The 20,293-nt window shown below is 36.8% G+C and overlaps 2 protein-coding genes across 12 annotated transcripts in view; one reads left to right on the forward strand and one right to left on the reverse strand.

The window, feature by feature from the left end:
* The first annotated feature begins 5,156 nt into the window (after positions 1 to 5,156).
* PDCD5 (programmed cell death 5) lies at positions 5,157 to 9,604 on the forward strand. Its single transcript, XM_032987204.2, has 6 exons — positions 5,157 to 5,283; positions 6,202 to 6,242; positions 7,406 to 7,467; positions 7,843 to 7,934; positions 8,170 to 8,241; positions 8,607 to 9,604. The coding sequence occupies exons 1-6, from the start codon at positions 5,218 to 5,220 to the stop codon at positions 8,652 to 8,654; spliced, it is 381 nt and encodes a 126-aa protein (XP_032843095.2). The 5' UTR covers positions 5,157 to 5,217; the 3' UTR covers positions 8,655 to 9,604.
* ANKRD27 (ankyrin repeat domain 27) overlaps positions 8,736 to 20,293 on the reverse strand; it is a 46,956-nt gene continuing 35,398 nt past the window's right edge. For 4 of the 11 annotated variants that reach the window (XM_032987197.2, XM_032987196.2, XM_032987198.2 and 1 more), the window contains exons 24-29: positions 19,145 to 19,264; positions 18,382 to 18,543; positions 17,366 to 17,474; positions 15,913 to 15,994; positions 15,265 to 15,337; positions 12,808 to 13,478 (exon numbers count right to left, since the gene is read on the reverse strand). In XM_032987197.2, coding sequence (XP_032843088.2) covers positions 13,203 to 13,478; positions 15,265 to 15,337; positions 15,913 to 15,994; positions 17,366 to 17,474; positions 18,382 to 18,543; positions 19,145 to 19,264 — 822 coding nt within the window. In that variant the 3' untranslated portion in view covers positions 12,808 to 13,202. Of the gene's footprint in view, positions 11,641 to 12,807; positions 13,479 to 14,594; positions 14,811 to 15,264; positions 15,338 to 15,912; positions 15,995 to 17,365; positions 17,475 to 18,381; positions 18,544 to 19,144; positions 19,265 to 20,293 lie in introns of those variants that run through there. The other 7 variants (XR_006165759.1, XR_006165760.1, XR_006165761.1 and 4 more) reach the window with 7 other exon arrangements.

Raw genomic sequence — 20,293 nt, forward strand, 5'->3', positions numbered from 1 at the left:
TTATAGGAGAATATGATGATATATTACAATTCCAAAAGAAAATCAGGAAGTTTTTCTAATCCATAGTCCATCCCTCACTTCATATATATGTGCTGATAATGCAGAGTTCATATCTTACCGGCTTTGCTGTGCTCCAGCTCATTAAACACAGCTGCTTCATATGGGCACAAATACATTATCCAGAGAAAGAATGATCAATCTCAGGTATAAGATTTTAGCCAAAAAAACAAAGGCATTCATGCTATAAGTCTTGAAAAAGCAAAAGAAAAAACGTTTATTGCAGATGTTTAAAAAAATTAAGGCATCAAAGCATAAAAAACAGTAAAAAACACATTAATGGCTTCAGCCATTAAGTACATTACATTAAAATAACTATTGGCACTTCTGTAGCAGAGCAAATCCATGAGTAATGACAACCCTAAAGTAGGAAATATATACATATATATATATATATATTCATTTCACTGGATTTTCCCATGGGCTTAAAGTTACATGTGAACTCAAGTACTTTGCAGGTGTTGGACTTAAGCCCTGATTTCGTTCCTACTGAAATCTGTAAGATACTATCCACTTCACAGCTTCAGTATCAGATTTAGAACATATATAGCATAAGAAAACATTTGACTGTGCTCCACAGATCTGATGGCACTATATGGATTATATTCCTGAAAAATACTTGCTGTTTATTCTTTGAAATAAAATGTAATAAAAAAGTCTATCTATAAAAATGTAATTAGTAATATTTTTCCTTTTTTCATTCCTTTTACAATTTGAGATCTCCTCACATCTGGCTCACATGGTGACATCATTCCATTTCCAAATCTATTCTACTGTACTTTTACACTATTGCATACAAATCCTTGAAAACCCATGACCCAGTCTGGGCACAGTATTTCTCAGGACTATATTAATTTATTTAGAGCCCACTACTGAGGCACATATTCAGATTGTTGCATTGAAAATAATCCTTATTAGCCCCAGCGCGTTTGTCTACAGAATAATGGAAAATTAAAGGGGAAATATTCTATGGCTTCAGTAATCTTTGGAATAGGCACAATGTGATCATATAATAACTGATTAGATGGTTAAAAATCACTGTTAATAATTTAAGATTACATACTTTGTTTTCACTGTTGATCTAAGCTTTTCTCCATTTCTCTCCCATCAAATACTGAATTCAGTATGTTTTGTTGTTGTTTTAGGGTTTTTTTAATATTACTTTTTTAGAAGTGTCTTCTGTATCTGTAAGGTGGAAAAATCTTGCAATGCTTATTTTGAAGGCACTGCAATGTTTGTTAATTTTCTTTTAGATTACAATAGCAATGATTGTGTGGTTAATATTTACTAAATTTTTAATGTAGGCCAGAGATGACTAAGCAAGGATTTCATCAAGCAAGAAATTACAGTATATCTTCCAATCAGAAGTATTAAACATAGAGTTTGCATAGTGTTGTTATAGCTGTAGGTATTTTACTTTATTTTATTTACAGTTGCTTGAGGAAGGAGATACTTTATTCACTAGCTTATTCAGGCATTGCCATTCTTCTGTTATTACAATAATATGGTGTCACTTTAAGGTTGATTATGAGGTTAATGTAAGCATTACTGAAAGAGACACACTATTTACAGTGATTAAAACCTTGTGGAAAAAAAAAAAAACCAGAAACATTTATTCAGCCCTCTAGTGTTTGAAATGAAGTCTCAAAGGGCTTGGGAAGGATCCTGATTATAAAAATTAATATCCCTGAGATTCTGTACATAGCTCAAAAAGTACTGATAACTTTTCCTGTCACTCTACTGAATTACTAATGTACATATAGTGCATTATTATTTGCAACTCCACTGATATTGAATACCTTTCACAGCTGACAAACGCATTCTTAAAGAATACAGCGTATTTCCTTTTAAAATATTACTTTTCTCCAGTCATATAAAAAATATTATTTTAGTGCCAGAGCAAACTATTTTTCATCCATTTAAAAAAATTAATTCTGTTAGACAACTTTAGGAAATAATTTTTAGATTAATTGCACTAAATTATGTAGGTATAGTGAAAAAAGAATGAATCACAGTAACAAACAGAGTAACAAAAAATGTTCCTTCAGGGAACTGTCCTCATTCTTAAAACATCAGCTTGCATATTACATGCATGATCCAAACCTGAATTTTCACCTTTACAGGAACAGCATATATATCTGTTAGTACCAAATGTCGTGAGCATTCAGCAAAAATTACTTGACTTGCTAATAACAACACAAAACAGGAAAAACCTGGCTGATAAACACTGAATATTATTTAGGTGAGCTACACCAGTCTAAGCTTAAGAGATAACAACCAATCTCATGTTATTTAGCAAGGTTTGATGTGACTGATAATGGGAAAAATTAATAGTATATCAGAATACAAAAAGATACAGTATTTCTAGAACAAAGTGTGTCACATCAGTAAACACCTGGAGATGGTTGCATATCTTAAAAGATGCTATACACATACTAGAATCCTTACTACATGGTTGTGTTTAAATCAAACATTCCTTTCAAAAACATGAATTTTAACTCCTATTGAATTTGCTGATATTCATAGCTGTGAAATTTGACCTGATACCTCAGGTAAGAGAAAATCATATTTACACAATGCTATATGAAACTTAACTACCACAACAGAATCCTATTTTTTGCCTTTTAAGCCCTCATTTGCCAAACAACAAAGCAAAAGTTTTCAAACATCATTCAACTTCGGGGCATTCAATAGCCCAGTTTGCAATGGAAAATCATGTCTGTGGAAGTACCTCAAAACAGGATATAGAAAATAAGGTTCTTTTTTTTTTTTTTTTTTTAATTATACACTATACATTTATATTAAAAGGTATATTTATATTGTATAGAGAGATTAGTTATATATATTATATGGTGTATATATATAATGTTTTCTATTCTACACACGATATGTTTGTTATGTAACGTAGTTAATTATATAATACTTATATTACATATGATATACAATATATACTCAATTGCACTCTAAGAGATGAACACATCAGAGAATAATTTAAAAAAATAGGAAAAAGTCTTTTTAAAGCATTTCTTTCCTGTTTACCATTCTTCGTCAACATAAATGACACACAGTAGTCAGTGGACTTATAAAATGTGTATAAAACTTTCAGGAATCCATCATTTCTGCATCACAATTTAAAGTCCTGAACACCATACAGCAACTCAAACCGTACTGAAAAAATCTTCATCTATTCTTTCATGTTTTCAGATTTAAAGCTGTCCAGTTTTCAGAGGTAATGATATATACTTCTAAGCAGATGAAGAAGAAACTAGGCAGCTGAATAGACAAAAATCAAATACAACCTGAAGCACATTCCTCCAGATTTTTTTAATGAACCACTCTCCTTTTTTTTGCTTCCTGAATCTCCTATTGTAATTGACAGTAACTACAATGATACCTCCTCAAAACATAAAAACTCATCAACAGCCAGCTCATTGCTAATAAACTCATTTAAAACAACTTATTAAGACATAACCTTTAAGTGTGTGAGCAAAGAATATGCAATCAAACACACAACACAAATATCTATAAAGCTAGATGAAGTATTAAGATGACTGCAGCTTTCTGACTGATGCAAAGCATATGGTGGTATAATGGTGCATGAATTTACAGCAACAGAGATGTACGATATAGATTAAAGCTTCATCTGTGAAAACATACTGCACAGCAAAAAAAAAACCCAACCATTTTTGTGTTTTCTGGTTTATTGCATGATGAGCAGCACTCTTTTGTGGAACTAGGGCTCCCTCTGCTGCTAACATAGAAGCAAAAACCAAAACCTTCCTTGAAATCCACTAAAAACGTGCTCCTGAAATAGACCCGATTTTAAGTTTCTCAAGGTACAGACATGCTCCTGGGGCTATCTGGATGGAAGCAAGGTTCTCAGGTAGGACTGATAGGCTCACGTTATCCATTTCGAGCATGCGGCATGGAAAGCTCCAAAGAAAGTTAATTCCACACCACTAATTGTGTCTGCATTCACTGCCGGAGCTCTTAATGAAACAAGCACTTGTTACTTTTTGTTACTTTTTAAAACTACACCAGAAAGAGCTGGTAATATATCTTTATACAAAATTCTATTTTTAGAGAGTTGTGGTGTATTTATCCTGATAGAACAGCTGTTAGTGTTCAAGCTGTTTCTTTTGTTAAATCTCAGAGAGTTAAAAACATACAGCCTTTAATAAGAACTGACCAACATTAAAAAACAAAATCTGAGATGTCAAAGTTACTCACCTAACACGATTGAAGGTATCAAGTGCGTCAACAACAGTTGCTTTGAATTGCCATTAGAGCAACTTTATACCAAGTCTGACTGAGGCCAGTACCTTGTCAGCTTTCCACACTCGAGGTTCCAGACACAGGACCGGACCTCGTAGCTGAGGGGCAAGAAGCTGCATCATGTAATGTTTTTTGTCAGTCCCAATTGCCAGCTGCGGTTTGAACTTGGAAGCAGTGATCACAGCACAGCAAGCTAGCTTGGGGGAAACCTGAACAGAGTTTGTGGAAATATCAGTCATTGTTGCACATGTGGGAAGGTTAACCAAATTCTGCCCCCCACCCCTATTTTTTTTGGTTGTTTTTTTTTTTTTTTTGTTTTTTTTTTTTTTTTTATTTATTTATTTTTTTATTATTTAAGGAAATCGGAGAACCTATAGGGGACACAGCTGAAGTGCAGTCAATCCACGGTCTGTAACAGTAGCAGACCACAACGATGCAGACGAATGGACCTACCAAACCAGTGCTATTCCTACCGGCCCAGCCGCAGCAGAGCCGGCCGGCCTCGCGGATCCCGCCTCGGGCTCCTGAGGGCAGCAGCACTCCGGGACGGGAGCGGCAGTTCCCGCGCTTTCCCTTCACGGCCTCGCCCCCCCGACAGCTGCGGTCGCTGCGCCAGAGCCCGGCAGCGCCCAGGCGGGAGCCGAGGCGGGAGCCAAGCCAGCCCACCGGCAGGGAAGTTTGCGCGACATCACAGACCGGCGGCGGGAGCGGGGGGCCGGGGGGCCGCGCCCCGGGGCTGGGAGGGGGAGGTGGCGGCGCCTCGAGGCGGGGCCCGGTCCCCGCCCAAGCCAGGCGGCGCGCTCGACTGTGGATTGGTAGCGCCTGGCGCGGCGGCGCAGGCGCAGCGCGGCGCGGGCGGTGCGGCTGCGCGGGCGGCCCGCAGGCATGGCGGAGGAGGAGCTGGAGGCGCTGCGGCAGCAGCGGCTGGCCGAGCTGCAGGCCAAGCACGGGGTAAGGCGCGGGGGGGCCCGGTGCTCGGGATGGAAACGTCGGCGGCTGCAGCCTCGGCGGCTGGCGCGGGCAGGGCCCGCCGGGCGCTCCGCTCCCGCCTGCCCGAGCAGCCGCCGCCCCCGTGGCGCTGCGGGCCTGCCTGCCCCCCGCGCCCTGGCTGCTGCCCTGCGAGGCTCCGCGCGTGACCCTGTCCCCTCCCTGCCTTTTCATGTGCCACTCACAACGTTATCAGCCTTTTCGGTCATTTCTGGGTTTGGGGCTGAAGTGTATCAGTCTTTCGTTGTTCCTGTGAAGGGACCTTCCGTACCTATGACCGGCCTCGTTTCCTCTCTCTACATGGTTTTCTGTTCTGCTTTTACACTTCGAAACGTTACCTCTAAAATTTGAGGTGCAGATTCAACGTTCGGAGTTTTTTTCTTCTTTTTTTTTTTTTTTTTTTTTTTGTTTGTTATTTGCTTCTGAACAGTCATCTCTGTTGCCCATATTAGTCCAAACATACTATGCTGGGATTGTGTTTTCTTCTATGTTGATAAGTACAAAGTGTTACATTGAATTTCATTTGTCCTTAGCTTACTTTAATGGGTTTAAAATGCTTTTGTCTGTTTTGGGGTATTAGGGAAAGTTTATTATTTTAGACTTGACGGGAAGGTCTTCTAATGTCCAAACGTACAACAAATCTGTGGATGGATCCAGTAGCACTCATCATCACCCTACTTTGCATTGCTGCTTTGTGAGGAAAGCGTAGTATGGCAGATTTATTTGCTAGGGCAGCAGATTCTTATTTTCAGGACCTCATCCGTGGTCAGGCGGGTTTAGCAAGCAGGCTTAGTTTACGTTGACTCTGCTGGGATATTTAAATTTACTGTCCTGTGTGGAATGTTTTTGGATTGTCATATTTATTCTGATCTCATTCATTAGGATCCTTCTGCTGATCCATCTCAACAGGAAGCAAAACAGAGGTATAAATGAGAACTATTGACTTTTGGTCTTACATCTTAATCATTTTGAAGCTTACTTTTTTTTTTTTTAATCTTTAGTTTCTTTGGAATACTCACCTGAATTTCTTTTGTTGTTGGAAAAAACACCAACAAAGAAGCTGAAATGTTGAAGATTTAATCCAAGGATGGCTAAAGTGTGATTGATCCAAGTGTGGTTCCCAGGCCCTGGCTGTATTGGAAGATCTACAACAGAGCTGTCAGGCAGTCTGAACCCTGGCTGGGGTGGGAGGGTGTGGAGGGAAACAGCAGTAGCAGCTCATTTTCGCTTTGGGATTCAGCTGAGTGCAATAATTTTATGACCCTTAGTGATACAGTAGAATGTTTTGGGCAAGCATCATGACTCCCACTGTCATCTGCTTCTGGAACTCAGAAACCTTGGCTTTTCAGGATTGGTAAGAGTAGGTCATAAGAAAATCTTGAAAGCTGGCAGAACTCTTCCCAAACCGGAGTTCTGTCTGAGTGATGAGTTTGGGTTTGGCTCTCTTAATGCTATGGGAACATGGTTTCCTAGGTGATTTGATTTTTCTGTGATATCTGTTGCCGTTAAAAATACAAAACAAAATTATTTGCATCAGATCTTAGTGCAGAAACATTTAGTATTTGCACTAAGTGGAAAACTGAAAAGTGCTTGAAGAGCTGGACTTTGCACACAGTCACAGTTTGTATTAACTGAAATGCATAAACTAAAATTCCAGTTTTGGAAATACTGTAAATACATGAAGACTTACTGAAAAATTCTAAATAAATAATTATATTTGGTTCTATCTTGCAATTGCATGGACTAGTCCTTATGCCTGCTCTACCATACACAGCCTTCAGTGGAATTCCACATGGAACTGACTGCAGAATGCTTACAGTGGGTGGCATGGCTTTTGTCTTCAAGATGTAATAATAAACAGTAAGATGTAAGTAGTAAACTCCATCCTGATTTCTTGGAAGATGTTTTCAACTATGTAACTTTGTCGGTGTACACAGAGCTAAGAAATCATGAAAATGTAAGGTTTGAAGGGATTTAAAGAAGTCACTTACATGAATCGAAAGTCTTCAGTAGTTCACTGGTTTGTGCATATTATTTTAGGTATCTGGAATCTCACTTTTAATGTGTAGTTAATTTTTCATTACAGGGAAGCAGAGATAAGAAATACTATTTTAGCTCAAGTTCTTGATCAAGCAGCTCGTGCAAGACGTAAGTACCCAAGTAACTTTCTAATAAAAAAATTCTTATTTGGTGTACTCCAGTGCTGCTCAAATCAAGTACCTATGTGCTTGTATAGAGGCCAGACTAGAAAAATACTGTTGTTGATGAAAAGATAAAACTACTACAGCTTTTCAGTTGGTGATATCAGTGATTGGAGGGGAGGGGTTATCTGAATTATATTAGAAAAAAAAATAATAGTAGGAATTGTAGTGGGAGTCAAAATCAGTTAATTATTTAGGAACAAATATTTAAACTAAGAAATCTTTGTAGGGACACAGAGATATTCGTCACTTTTTAGTTTCTAGTGAAGGTATTTGAGTATGTTTTAAAACAAAATGAACAGAGCCTGGTTTTTTTTTGCAGTAAGCAATTTAGCACTTGTGAAACCAGACAAAGCAAAAGCAGTAGAGAATTATCTTATACAGATGGCAAGATTTGGACAGCTAGCTGGAAAGGTGAGTTGTTTTTCAAATTCTTTCTTGCCTAATTAACTTTCAAACTTAATTCACTCTAAAAAAAATATGGTTTTAATATCAGTTAACTAAGTAACTGAAAAGGGCAACTGAGAGCTTCCACATACTTTTATGTAACTACATCAAACAACTTTTATAAGAAGGGAAAGTGGGATTCAGTTGTTTGATACTAAGCATCTCAGAATTTGTTGATACGGCTCCTCTTTTGCTTTCCTAGGTATCAGAACAAGGTTTGATAGAAATACTTGAAAAAGTGAGTCAGCAAACAGAAAAGAAAACAACAGTAAAGGTAAGCTTTATTTCCTAAATGTAATTTCAATTTGTTATTAAAGAGCAGAAAAATTGCACGTATTGGACCACTTCAGTTCAGGGTAGAATTTAACTTTGTATTTACCACCTCTCTTGGCTCCAGTGGCAAGCGCTGAGACTAAAGCAGAGCAGTCCTTACCACTGGTAATGTTTGCAGATAGTGGCACTGGGATATCAGCATTCTGTGTCTGTCCTGTCCCAGTGGGCCGGGCAGGGGGCAGGTGATGGGTGAATGTTCTGCTCCCATGTAACGTGTTCACTGTCAAATGTGTGGAGTTGGAAAGGCTGGCTCTATGTCAGATTTACTGTGACCCTTCTATTTTCAAATTGTGTATTTCATTTTAGTTCAACAGAAGGAAAGTATTGGATTCTGATGAAGAGGATGATTATTAAGACTACTGTAAGACTCTGCCTGGAAAGGCAACATGGCATTATCAGGCAGAATGCAAGATCTGAAAATGTTTACGCTTTACTTCTTTGGGGTTTTTTTGTTTTTTTTTTGTTTTTTTTTAATAAAAAGGCCAACAAATGAACTTGTCTTGTAAAATAAATCTGAGAAGGGGATTTTATAACTTACACTTTTGTAGTATAAGAGGCCCAAGCAGTGTGGGGTTCCCCAGTGCTTCATTAGCATGAACATTTTGTTGCCCCTTACTCAGTGTGTAAGCTTTGCTTTCAGCAACTGCACACACTTAACTTGCTGCTATTGGAGATACCATAACATGAGGAGGAGCAGTGTCAAGCTGGGAACAGCCACTCTCTAGAGTTTAAAGACTTTTCTCTGGGCTCTAAATCACAGAAGTGTCAGAAATGAGATTTCCTAAGCTGCTGAAAGAAGCCTATCCAGCAGCTCACTGGCTGTCAAGTCCTTGTTGGAATAAAACAAAGTGAAGGCATCAAAGTAGTGTTTGGATCAGAGGAGTCCACATCAGGCAGTCTGTGTAAAGAAACTGTAACCAGCATACAATTGAACCTCCCCTATGAAACAATCAAACTATCTCAAAAAAAGCAAGTTAACTGTGTAATAGAGCACCGTTCAGACACTTGATATTGTTTATTCTTAGAACTACCTCCATTTTTATCAAATGGTTGGAGTGTTTCTTACCTTGAAAAAAAAATACTGTTTTCCTAAACTTTCTGCAACTCCTGCATGCATAAAGTAAAACTGAACTTGTGCTATACATTTATTCAAAAATATGGTTATGGAACTAAGTAGGATAAATACTGTAATGTGCTGATAAACACTCTTCCACCACAAAACTGTTTTCTGACATAATTTGACAGGAACATGTGTGATCCCAACTACAGTGTTTTTTGGAACAGAATAAAATTGTTTCAAGTGAGCACTAGTGGGTGTGTTTCATCTTGTGTAAATGTGGTTAAAAAGTATTTAAACAGTTATTTTTGTTTCATTTGGACTAGACTGGGCCTTTTGCTTGCCAGTGTTTGTAATTAGGATTCTTTAACTTCAGTAATATTGTGAGTATACACTAAATTTCTTTAGACTAATGACCCTTTAGGAGTGTGAAGAGTTTCAAGCCAAGGTGGGGTGATCATAGATGGTTTAGTTTTCCCATTAGGACTACAGATACATACTAAGCATCCATGCTTCACTTTCCCCTTCCTAAATTTACCAAATTCTACTTATAACAACATAAGCTTTATTGCTTTGCTGTTTTTCCAGAATGGCTGTTACAGAATCTCAGTTGTCAAAACGTCGAGTAAGGGTTTGTATTTAGCTGGACTATACAGCAACATGAGTTGCAGACAAATCATAAGTGTTACGAAGTTGACTTCAGTATATTTGCACTAGATTGCTAGGGGAAGCTTCCAGGGCTACTCCAAATTCTATTGCAGTTTAGCCTTTGATCTTTGTATCTTTGAATACTAAGATACCTTTTTAATTACAGGTTTGGTTAAGCCTGTCAAAGGAAACTTGCAAACTATTTCATTTACCTAAATAATTTGTTAGTTGTCATCTTTCCATCATTTAGGTTATAGTGGAACTGTTTGGCATTTAAGGGGTGGTTGTGTTTTGTTTTTATACATCTGCCATATATCCAAAGGGCCTGGAAATAAGCTTTATCCTACACTGAATGCTGAATAAAACTGAAGCACGCCTTGATCAGTTAAGCAGCCTCAGGTTTACAAGGACAACTGCTCTGATACTGTAACATAATATAAAACTCAGGTTAATTCTAATAAATTTGTACTTTTTTCTATAAAACTAAAGAAAAAAATATTCTGTTAGATGTCTTAGAGTACAGATTTTTGTTAAAAAAATACATTAGGCAATAGGCACAAAGTCTGCATTAAGTCACCTTTGTAAGCTACTACATGGGGGTTTTTTCTTGAAAATTTTGTATTCTACTTGGGGGGCAAGTTTTTCACAGGCAAGTGCTACTTCAACACCTGGCCAATTCTTAACTTTTAAGAGTTAAATTAACCAATAATTATATAACCATTCATATCAAGGCTGAAACTTGGGAGTGTTACAGCTGTGTCATGGCTTGCATAAAATACAACACAATACTTTATGCTTAAAATATAACAGTATCAAACAAATTGTGTTCCTTGTATTCAAAATTTGTTTTTAATAGAAAAAAAAGTATCTAAATTCAAAGCTCACATCCTCTGATACTTATCTTTAACCTTTCAAAGGTATTTAGTAAGCTATCTTAAAACTTGTTTCAAAAACTCTTCAACCACACTATGCTTATTATTAAGAATTAATAAAAAAACTTGATAATGAACTTAGTATCATTGTGCTAACTCATGGTCTGTAGTTACAGCAGCACATTCTGTACTTACGCTCTGTAGCATAGTGTCACCAGTATTAATAAGCTAATAAACTGATTTTTCTCATCCATGTTGTCAGGCAGTCTTAAGACAAGAATCATTTAGTTAAATGCACAATATAATTAAAACACAAACAAAATTCTCACTATGTAGTGTGGGAATCAGATCCATGAAAGTTTACTTGTATCTTAAACTATAAGTAATCTCTAGGTTATTTTTGCTGCAGGTAAGGATAAGTGACTTACTCTAGGTCATCTTTATAGTGTCACAAGATGAAAAAAACCTAGTTCCTATCTCTTTCTTCTTGGTCTTTTCACTTGTAATAGCTGGACATCCATCCTACTTTTTTTATTATCATTTTTTTTAAATGGGAATATAGAGCTAGAGAAGGAAGTTACATGAAAACATTGTTTCAGTAACAATTCTTTATTGTACAGAACCTCTATGCGTTAGATCTAAAACCCCACAACCTAATAATACGAATCCATGAATGTAGGAGGGAAGGTCATACTGAACTCGAGAGTAAATTCCAACAGATCCCTCAATTTGCACATAGACACAAGGTGAAGCCTTCAAATGCCTACAAAAACAAAAGGAAGGAAATCTATGTAAAAGAGTCAATGCTTTGAAAAAAGCACTCAAAACAGCATTTTCAAGTTACTTTACTAGTTTTTTCTTTCCATCATTTGGCACAAATCCAAGGCACATTAGAAAATCAGCAGAACTCATAAATTATTAGAAAAATAAACACGACCCTCATCTCCAAATGTCCATATGTGCACTTATTGCACATTTTACCTCTTAGATTAAAAAATTATTTGAAAAAAAATCACCAGTATGTCTTCCAGCTTTGTACTTCGCCAGGCAGTTTACTAGTACCACAGTTAAAAGAAATACAATTATTCATACAAAGAGTTTTATGAAATAAAATGCAAGCTGGATGTAATGAGCCAAGAAAAAAAAAATCCTGTACATAGAAACCTGGCTTGTGCTATTTGTATGTTCTCTCTACCATAACTGAAACAGTCGAAAATGAAGATCAAATCTAAGCAGCCATCTCATAGCTACTTGTGAACTTTAAATTCTTCAGTGATCACCTCGAGGAACGGGGTAATATTTGGCCTATTCCAACAAATGCTTACTGATGTGAGCAGTACCTTTCATAAGTGGACTTTCACCTTTTTAAAGAGCACTCCAGAGTAGGCTCCCTCAGCAGTTTTGTCTGCAGATGTTGCCCAGGTTCAGAACCATAAATATTTGTGCATTTTTGCATGAGTTGGTTTAGAGGAAGGAAGGGAAAAAAAGAACAACACCTAAACAACTTAAAATAATTTTGCGTGTCCTTATACATGCTTGCTTCTGCATATTTTTTTTAATGAGGCTGTGAACAGTGAGTCCCAAGTTTAGCTTTGTCAATGGCACTCTACTTTTTTCTGAGTATCTTGTCTCCTGGGTAAGAACTTGACCTTGCAGATCCAATACAGGGGAGTGTTGCAAAGAAATTAGCAAGGATTGCATCCCTTCACATTAATAGCATGTATAAATTTCTAATGCAGTGTTGCAGATGTTATGGACTATTGTTTTCCCAGCTACTGAAATATACAGAAATATATCCTATAATGTTTTGTAACATTACAATAAAAATAAAGACATTTCAATTACCTCTGGCAATAAATAATTTGTTATCCAATATATCTTTTTATATATAAATATATATATATATTTATATATACTTATCCAATGCAGTGTTAAAAACTGAAAATGCAAAAATTATTCAAAGACTTAAAAACAAAGTGGGTAGCTGAAAAATACAATACAGGGTTTTGTTTGGTTTACTGTTACATACAATTTTTCAGTAAGTGCTGAGTAGAACAGGAAAGTAATTTTGCTGTCCACATCTCAGTACGTTCCTGTTTGTTGAGATCAGTAACGATCTGGCTGTGTAGTTACCTCCAATACAAGCAGAAGATTCAGTCTTCCAAAGAGCTAGGAACATTCTGTTTCTGCTGAAGGGCCATCCTTGTATTCTGTTCTGAAGGCAAGCTTGCAAGCGTCACCCAATTCTTCAATATACGGTGAAGGGTTATAGAAATTAACACCATCTAGTTCCTCAGCTTTTGACATCAAATTCACACTTCCTTGTCAATGTTTTGAAAGCAAGTCATCGCAGCAGTCTCTTGATTGTGAAATACTTGGATCTGTAGGGCTGGATAAACTATTATCACTAACATTCTCTGCTGAAAGCGGCACATTAACAGTGTGTCTTCGGTGCATTAATTTACTCTTGTGAGGAACTTCTATCATGTCATCATGGTTCACAACTTCACCACTGCGTCCTGTGTCACTAATCTTAACTTTAGTCTGGTCCAGTGTTTCAACAGATTTTAATTTGGTTTTATCAAAGCTTTTAATAGCTAACTGTGAGGATAGAAAAATGGTACATTAAAAGCATTGTCTACTTTCTTCATTACAAAGAAGTAAAATGAATATAGTGTATTTTGAATATAATTATCACATTATTTTCGTGTTATTCTTTATACTGAGAACACAGTCGAGGATTAAAAATAGCACACTGTGTAGGACAGTAGTTATATTTGATCTACATTTGGAAAACAAGAAGAGGCCAACATGCCGCAGGCTACACATACATTAGTACCAGAACTGGAAAGATAATGAAGGCATTCCAAAACTTATTTTCACTGCACTACTCCAATATCATCCTAGCTCTTCTAAACACCTTTTGTAATACAAGTCTCACGGTACTTAAAATTAATAGCCATTTCTTCTACTGTTAAGAAATGTGTAAGTAGTAATACAGACAGGCTCAACCAGGCCAAAACCTCCCTGCTTCCAGATCCTGCTCATCAGGGAAGACACCCCCGTCCTCCCCAGCCCCCTTAAAGACTCATATTGCTCATTCCAAATATTCTGATCTTCCATTTCCACATCCAATCCTGATTTTTCCTTTCCAGAGTAGGTGGCTCTCCTTGATTACTGGCCACTCAGCAAATGTTAAAATAACAAACCCAAGCATGCTAATGACAGATTTTCTAAGATAAGAACTAAAGGCAGAAATTAATTATGCTACCCGTTTATTGAAATAATGACAACAATCTTGAAAAAGCTTCAGAGGGAGATTATACATGTTTAAACCCACTAATGATTGAGAGCTGTATGATTTCACAAGGCCACGACAGTCACACATGATTAAAGTGCTATGTATCATGGTCATGTATTAGTTTTCTGACACCTGCTGTACTTACCTGACATGCTGCCTTCAGCGAGTCACAATTATAAAATCTAAATACCACATTTAATTAAATAGTGGGATATGATCATTAATACTAGAAAGAATTCATAAAATATTACAGTTTTATAGCATTCATTTGGCATTCTCAAGGCTCTCTGCAAATGTTAAATCTCTTAAGGGCTCTATGAAATACAACAGTATTCCAGTTTCCAGATGGAGATGAGCAGCAGAGTCTGCATTTCCAAGACTATGTCAATCTAATAATGGGCAACTACTGAACTAACCTGCTAGAAAACTGTTTTCTTTTGAATAGGTTAGTTTCTCCTCTTGATTTAATATGCTGAAATGGCTCAGCAGAAGGTCCAATGAGAGTCAAAGCCAGTGTAAAAGAGGAAGAGGAACCACACGCTCTGGGTGGAGGGCGGCATCTGACAGACTGGTGTGGGGTGCCGTGGTACCCCCTACCATAGATCAGTTGATTACCTGTATTTGTGTCACAGCTGACAATGCAACATGCAGTTTATTATCACCTGTGCAAACAATCTCCTCCTACAAGAAGACTTATCATGCAAACTCTAATTTTAGTCTATTGAAAAATTTCTCTCTTGTAAATTCTGCTCGGCTACAGCTCTTACAAGCTGTAGAGTTTTTCAAGCTTTGGTATAACCTAGATTTTGCTAGACATGACACAGAAAACAAGACAGAGATGAGGCCTGCAATAAGAGGCTTAAGATGTTTAAAAGTAAGAATAAGATGTTTAAGAGGTGTTACAGAAGCACAACTGAAGTCTGAGCAATGACGAAACCTTAGCAATTCAGCAAACAGGTCAGAACTTTTGGGATTCACCAACCACCAGTGCTAAAGAAACTTTCCCATGATATGCATCTATATTAATAACAGACAAAACAAACAGATTTGCTATATTAAATAATTCAAGCAAGTATTTCCACTTACCTGATGCAGTAACTGATAGTCAAAATTAGGGACACTTTTATCTCTTGTTATTGTTCTTCGTAAATGTTTTGCTCTAAAAAAACATTTTAAAGAAATTAAATTTAACTACGTCAGTCTTTCCACAAAAGTCTCGATCACAAAGAACCCACATGGTGGCACTATCTCAAAACAGAAGGGCCACTGTCTGACACCACCACCTCAAAATGACAGCCTACTAGCATTCCCTGTATTTTATCACAGAATATACATTAACATTTAAAAAGATCATAGGCAAAACCCGACCACTGAGTGAAGCACTAAGATGGTATTTTTAAAGCAGTCTGTCTCTGAAATTCTTAATTCATGGTACACCAAGTATTAGTGCAAAACCAGTTTTAAATACATTTGGGAGTACTCTTGTGCCAGCCAGCTCTTCCCTCCTGCTGCACAGCACATCACTGCTGTTCACCACCAATGAGTACGTCATGCCTAGAACATCTGCCTGGTGATATGAATGTGCATGCCTCAGAGGATTAACATCTACTGTCAAATTAGTCATATGTGATGTGCCACAAGGCTTGAGCCAGTTTTGGGCTTTATTAACAGTTGCATTTCTTGTTCGCTTATGGGAAACAATAAACATACTTCTGAGGAAGCTTCTATGCTTACTTGTTAAATCTGTTAATTGATTGGACCAGTTGAAGTTGTCTGCTTATGGGATCATCAGCTTTCTCACATGGCTTAGAATTCACTAGGGGTTTAAAAGAACATGCAGCTAAAATTACAACTTAGTCACAATTTAGAAATAAAAAAACACAGTTCTGAATGAAAAGTGGTATCTACTGACATTAGATTTAAAATTTTGCAGTAAAACTATAATAGTAATAACTTGAATCAAAGCCACAATTTATCTTTGGAAATTTTAAAGCATTTTAAGTTGCAGGAGTAAGCATTCTTCATCAGATGAGCATGACTGATGCTTCTGAAATGACCATGTAATTCTGGATTTTGAGGCCCCCAATTCCAATTTTTACAAACCTGACTTAATTAACACACAGAGGTTATACCACCTGTTCATTAAAATTACTTAGGTCTTCTGTTGTCCTTTTAGAACTATTTTCATAATATTTGAAAGAACTATATCAGTCTTGGGCATCAGCATACTGTTATTATTTTTGGTTTTGTATTAATGAAACATTCACAATCTTTCCTAGGGGACCAGGCAAGAGCTATTTTGAAAAGCCTAACTAAAACGTGTGGATGCTGAAATGGGCACACGTTCCTCAACTTCCCTAATTCCTGCTCGTGCAGCCTCACTGTCTTCTCTACACAGTTCTGGTGGCAGCACGTACTTCTCTCTGCTGAATTGTCTAGCTCAGCACAAAACTTGTGACACCCCTTGCCCCACACATTAGTGAACTGTATCAGCTTGAAAATTCATGAAAAACTTCCGAGCCAGCATAAGGAAAGTAGTGGATAAGCAAGACCAGAAGCTGGGGGTGACAGGGAGGAGGTGAGGATGGTTGATGAGTAACACCATCTCTTTTAAGTGGCAATAAGCCATTACATCAGCTCAGCTGTACTGTCAAACTGTACAATGGGTCTCAACATATTTGCTTACACTGTACTATATGCTGACATTTACTGAAAGTCGTTCTTTTGCAAACTGTGCTTATGGTTTAGACAGTTACCTCTGTAGCTCTTATTGCTGTCCCGTAATATGAGACAGTAACTAATGGAAGAGTGACTCCCTAGCCTGTTTTAGGGCAATGTAAATGACAACTAGAGGTGATTTAAATTAACCTGGTTTACTTTGCACTGAAATGGACAATTATATAATCTCATGGTTAATTATATAATCTCATGGTTTTTAACTTGAAATGCTTTTGTATGTAAAATTCCCCCCCATGCACCAAAAAAGTGAAAACTGAGTTTGCAGTGGTCATAATACAAAGCCTGCTGCATTTAGTTACAGTATTTTAGGTGTTAGCTGCAATAAATACGCAAAATAGTTGACTGTTCTTTAATTATATGTAAATCAATTATATAAAATATTTGATATTGTTGCACATTAATTCCTAAATCCCTTTTTTACTCATACCAGTGGAAAGATGACATGTACCTTTTTTTCTTATCTTGATAGTAGCATGCTGCTCACACTCCTTTTCTCTCTCTGCTGATGTAGGTACATAGCTTGGTGCTGTTTCCAGCAACTTAATGATATTTGAATTCTTAATTTTAAAAGTTTCCATTTTCACCATTATTAAAGAAAAAGAAAAACATCAGTACAATTTAGGATTCTAGTCTATGCAGAGTGTGTTAATTAACTGCTGCCCAATGAATGTAACGCACACAAAAATACCTCATTATAAATACAAAATTTAAATTGTATCATTTTTGAGTAGGGACAAAATCATTGTTCCACAAGTTGCACTGTACCAAAGTGATGATTTTGTAGTCCGGACCTATTATTCTAAACTGTGTTATTTACTATTAAGCTAATTTCAGTTTAAATGATAATACACATACTAAAATTGATTCATTACAGAATTTTGTTGTCATTATGCTACATCTCAGAGGTTATTTAAGTATATAAAGTTAGGGACCATGCATCAAATAATTTAAAGAGTGAAATAATTCTTTATAATTTAATGTTACATATTATGCTATTGCTATTAATAAAGGGGAAGGTCATAGTTATCAATGACAAAATAAACATACCAAAAGGCATGAAGGGCAAAAGATGGTGGGTGGAACAAGGAAGATTGCTAGCAGTGTAACTGATTAGTGAAAGGTGTTAATTTTCCTACATTCAACATTTGTTCTGCTCTCTCTGCCATTATTAGCATAGATTTTAATGTCATTTTCATTCACATATGTGCTTTCACTCTTTATAGACTCATCCTTATTGTCTAGGACAACTTATTTTAGAACCACAACAGGTTTCATATACCACAGGTATCATATTGTATGTTGTACAATAAACAGGCATCTTAGTCTTTATATCACACATAACCGTTACATACAGAAGTCTTGCCAAGTGCTGTTGTGACGAACAGTTACATTTGTTTTCATTCCTACATTATGCATATGGAACTTATGAAAATCTCATGGCAGAACTGAGCTTTCTGCACTCACCGGCTCCGCACAGTCCGCAGGGGTACAGTTCCTTTCGTTCCTTATGTGCGTCATTGCACCGTTCTGAAGTAGCAAGTCTACCAGGGATTCATTCTTTCCTATCACGGCCTCATGCAGTGCTGTATTTCCTTTGGCATTGGAAAGGTTAACAGAAGCTCCATGCTGGACAGCAAGATGAAATTGAAGTTATAAAGACAGAGTAGCATGAAATGGAGATAGCACATTACTATTCTGGTTTTCTCTCCTTTTCTTTTCAATGTACGAATGAGAACAATGCAACAGCAGCCTTGTAGCTGTATGCAAACACAGAAAGCATATGCTAGGAATCACCAGTTCAACAAGAAGCCACCTAATCATAGCATTTCCTCCTCTCTCATAGCCACAATTTCATGGATCAGCTCATTTGATTTTTGTATGTATCTACTACATATTCCAACTTCAAGCGGTACTTAAAAACAAAACAAAGCAAAAATCACAAAAACTGCAAAAAACCCTACATGACAGAATCATAAGAAAACCTAACAACTGCCACAAAAATGTTCCATAAAAACAGCTAGCTGTACAATAGTAATGTAGTATTTATCTAATAAAAAAACATCAAAGGAAGGGATTGAAAGGAATGAGATAAAAAATACTCATATTTTTTCCCCAGGTAGTTTTGGTAGAGGAATACATAACTAAAAATACTGATCCCGAGTACTGGATAAGCACAGATACCACATAAGAAATACTATTCTGAACATTCCATTTTCAGTAATCCTACCTGTAACAACAAGGCAGTAGTCTCATACTGACCATTCAAGCATGCATAAATTAAAGGAGTATTTCCATATATATCCTTTTTATTTTGTTTAGCATTGTAATCCATCAGACACTTTACCACCTATTGAAAAAAGTAACAACTTTTTAAATTTAAGATATCAGCTAACTTTAATCATGCAGTAAAAACCACCCCTCGTTATTTTTTAATTTTTTTTTAAATCTAGAATGAAGATAGAAGAAAAAAGGATGGAGAGAACAAGTCTCATCTTTGCTAAACAGATCATAACCACAAGCATCTCTTTCTATCATACTAATTTTCACATTTTACCACATGCTTTTTAAAAAAACCTTAAGCAACTGAAAGGAAGGCCAGACTATACAACTCAAGGTATGAGAAAAACTATAGATAATCGGTAACTTAACAAAACATCAAAAACAAACCACCACAGCAACAGTATCCTTTCACCCTTTCCAACCTCATATGAACACCTGGAAGGCATTATGTTGTATATACCCACAAACTAACCTGCAAGTTTGAGCTGTATTCTTGTTTTCTTCTCGCTTCCCTAGTGCTTTGACCCCCCATCATCTTCACAATTCTCTCATTTTTTCCCCTCTTGCAGTCCCCAGCTCCTTATTCTTAAAACCCTAGTTTTACACTTTCCTGAATATTCCCATTTGCCTGACTGCACCTGCTTTTTCATCACTGTAATTTTTCCACTCTCATTTACTCCCCTCCTGTATTAATATTCTCCTCTCACTAGCTTGTGCTTCTCCTTCAGTGCTTATGCTTCCCTGACCTGAAGTCAGGGATGAAGTTATTTGCTACCCTCAGAGCTCCACTTGGCTCATAGTCTACTTAAATGAGTTGAAGGTACAGTAAATATTTAATACTGTGGATACTGAAGATACCAAGTCCACTCCATCAACAGATGTACACATAACCTCCTTGAACAGACAGTACAGAGAGAAAATACATAGGAAGATTCATCTGCACAAGCTATTTTTGAAGTGTTTAATATATGACAGTAGCTAGTCACAGCATCTTCATTAAATCATTTTTTCAGGTCATTTAGAAAGAAAAGGTGCCTACAGAAACTGTTTCAGTTGAAATATTCACTTTCCATCAGAATCAGCAAACTAATTTTCA

Source organism: Tyto alba, unplaced genomic scaffold (genome assembly GCF_018691265.1).
Source record: "Tyto alba isolate M040663 unplaced genomic scaffold, T.alba_DEE_v4.0 Super-Scaffold_26, whole genome shotgun sequence".
NCBI lineage: Eukaryota > Metazoa > Chordata > Aves > Strigiformes > Tytonidae > Tyto > Tyto alba.

What these genes read in the sequence shown, in the direction of transcription:
- PDCD5 (XM_032987204.2), top strand. Translation starts at nt 5,218, where the DNA reads ATGGCGGAGGAGGAGCTGGAGGCGCTGCGGCAGCAGCGGCTGGCCGAG. An exon ending in CAACAGGAAGCAAAACAGAG is followed by an intron (nt 6,243 to 7,405) that starts GTATAAATGAGA and finishes TTTTCATTACAG; the next exon opens with GGAAGCAGAGATAAGAAATA. An exon ending in AAAAGAAAACAACAGTAAAG is followed by an intron (nt 8,242 to 8,606) that starts GTAAGCTTTATT and finishes ATTTCATTTTAG; the next exon opens with TTCAACAGAAGGAAAGTATT.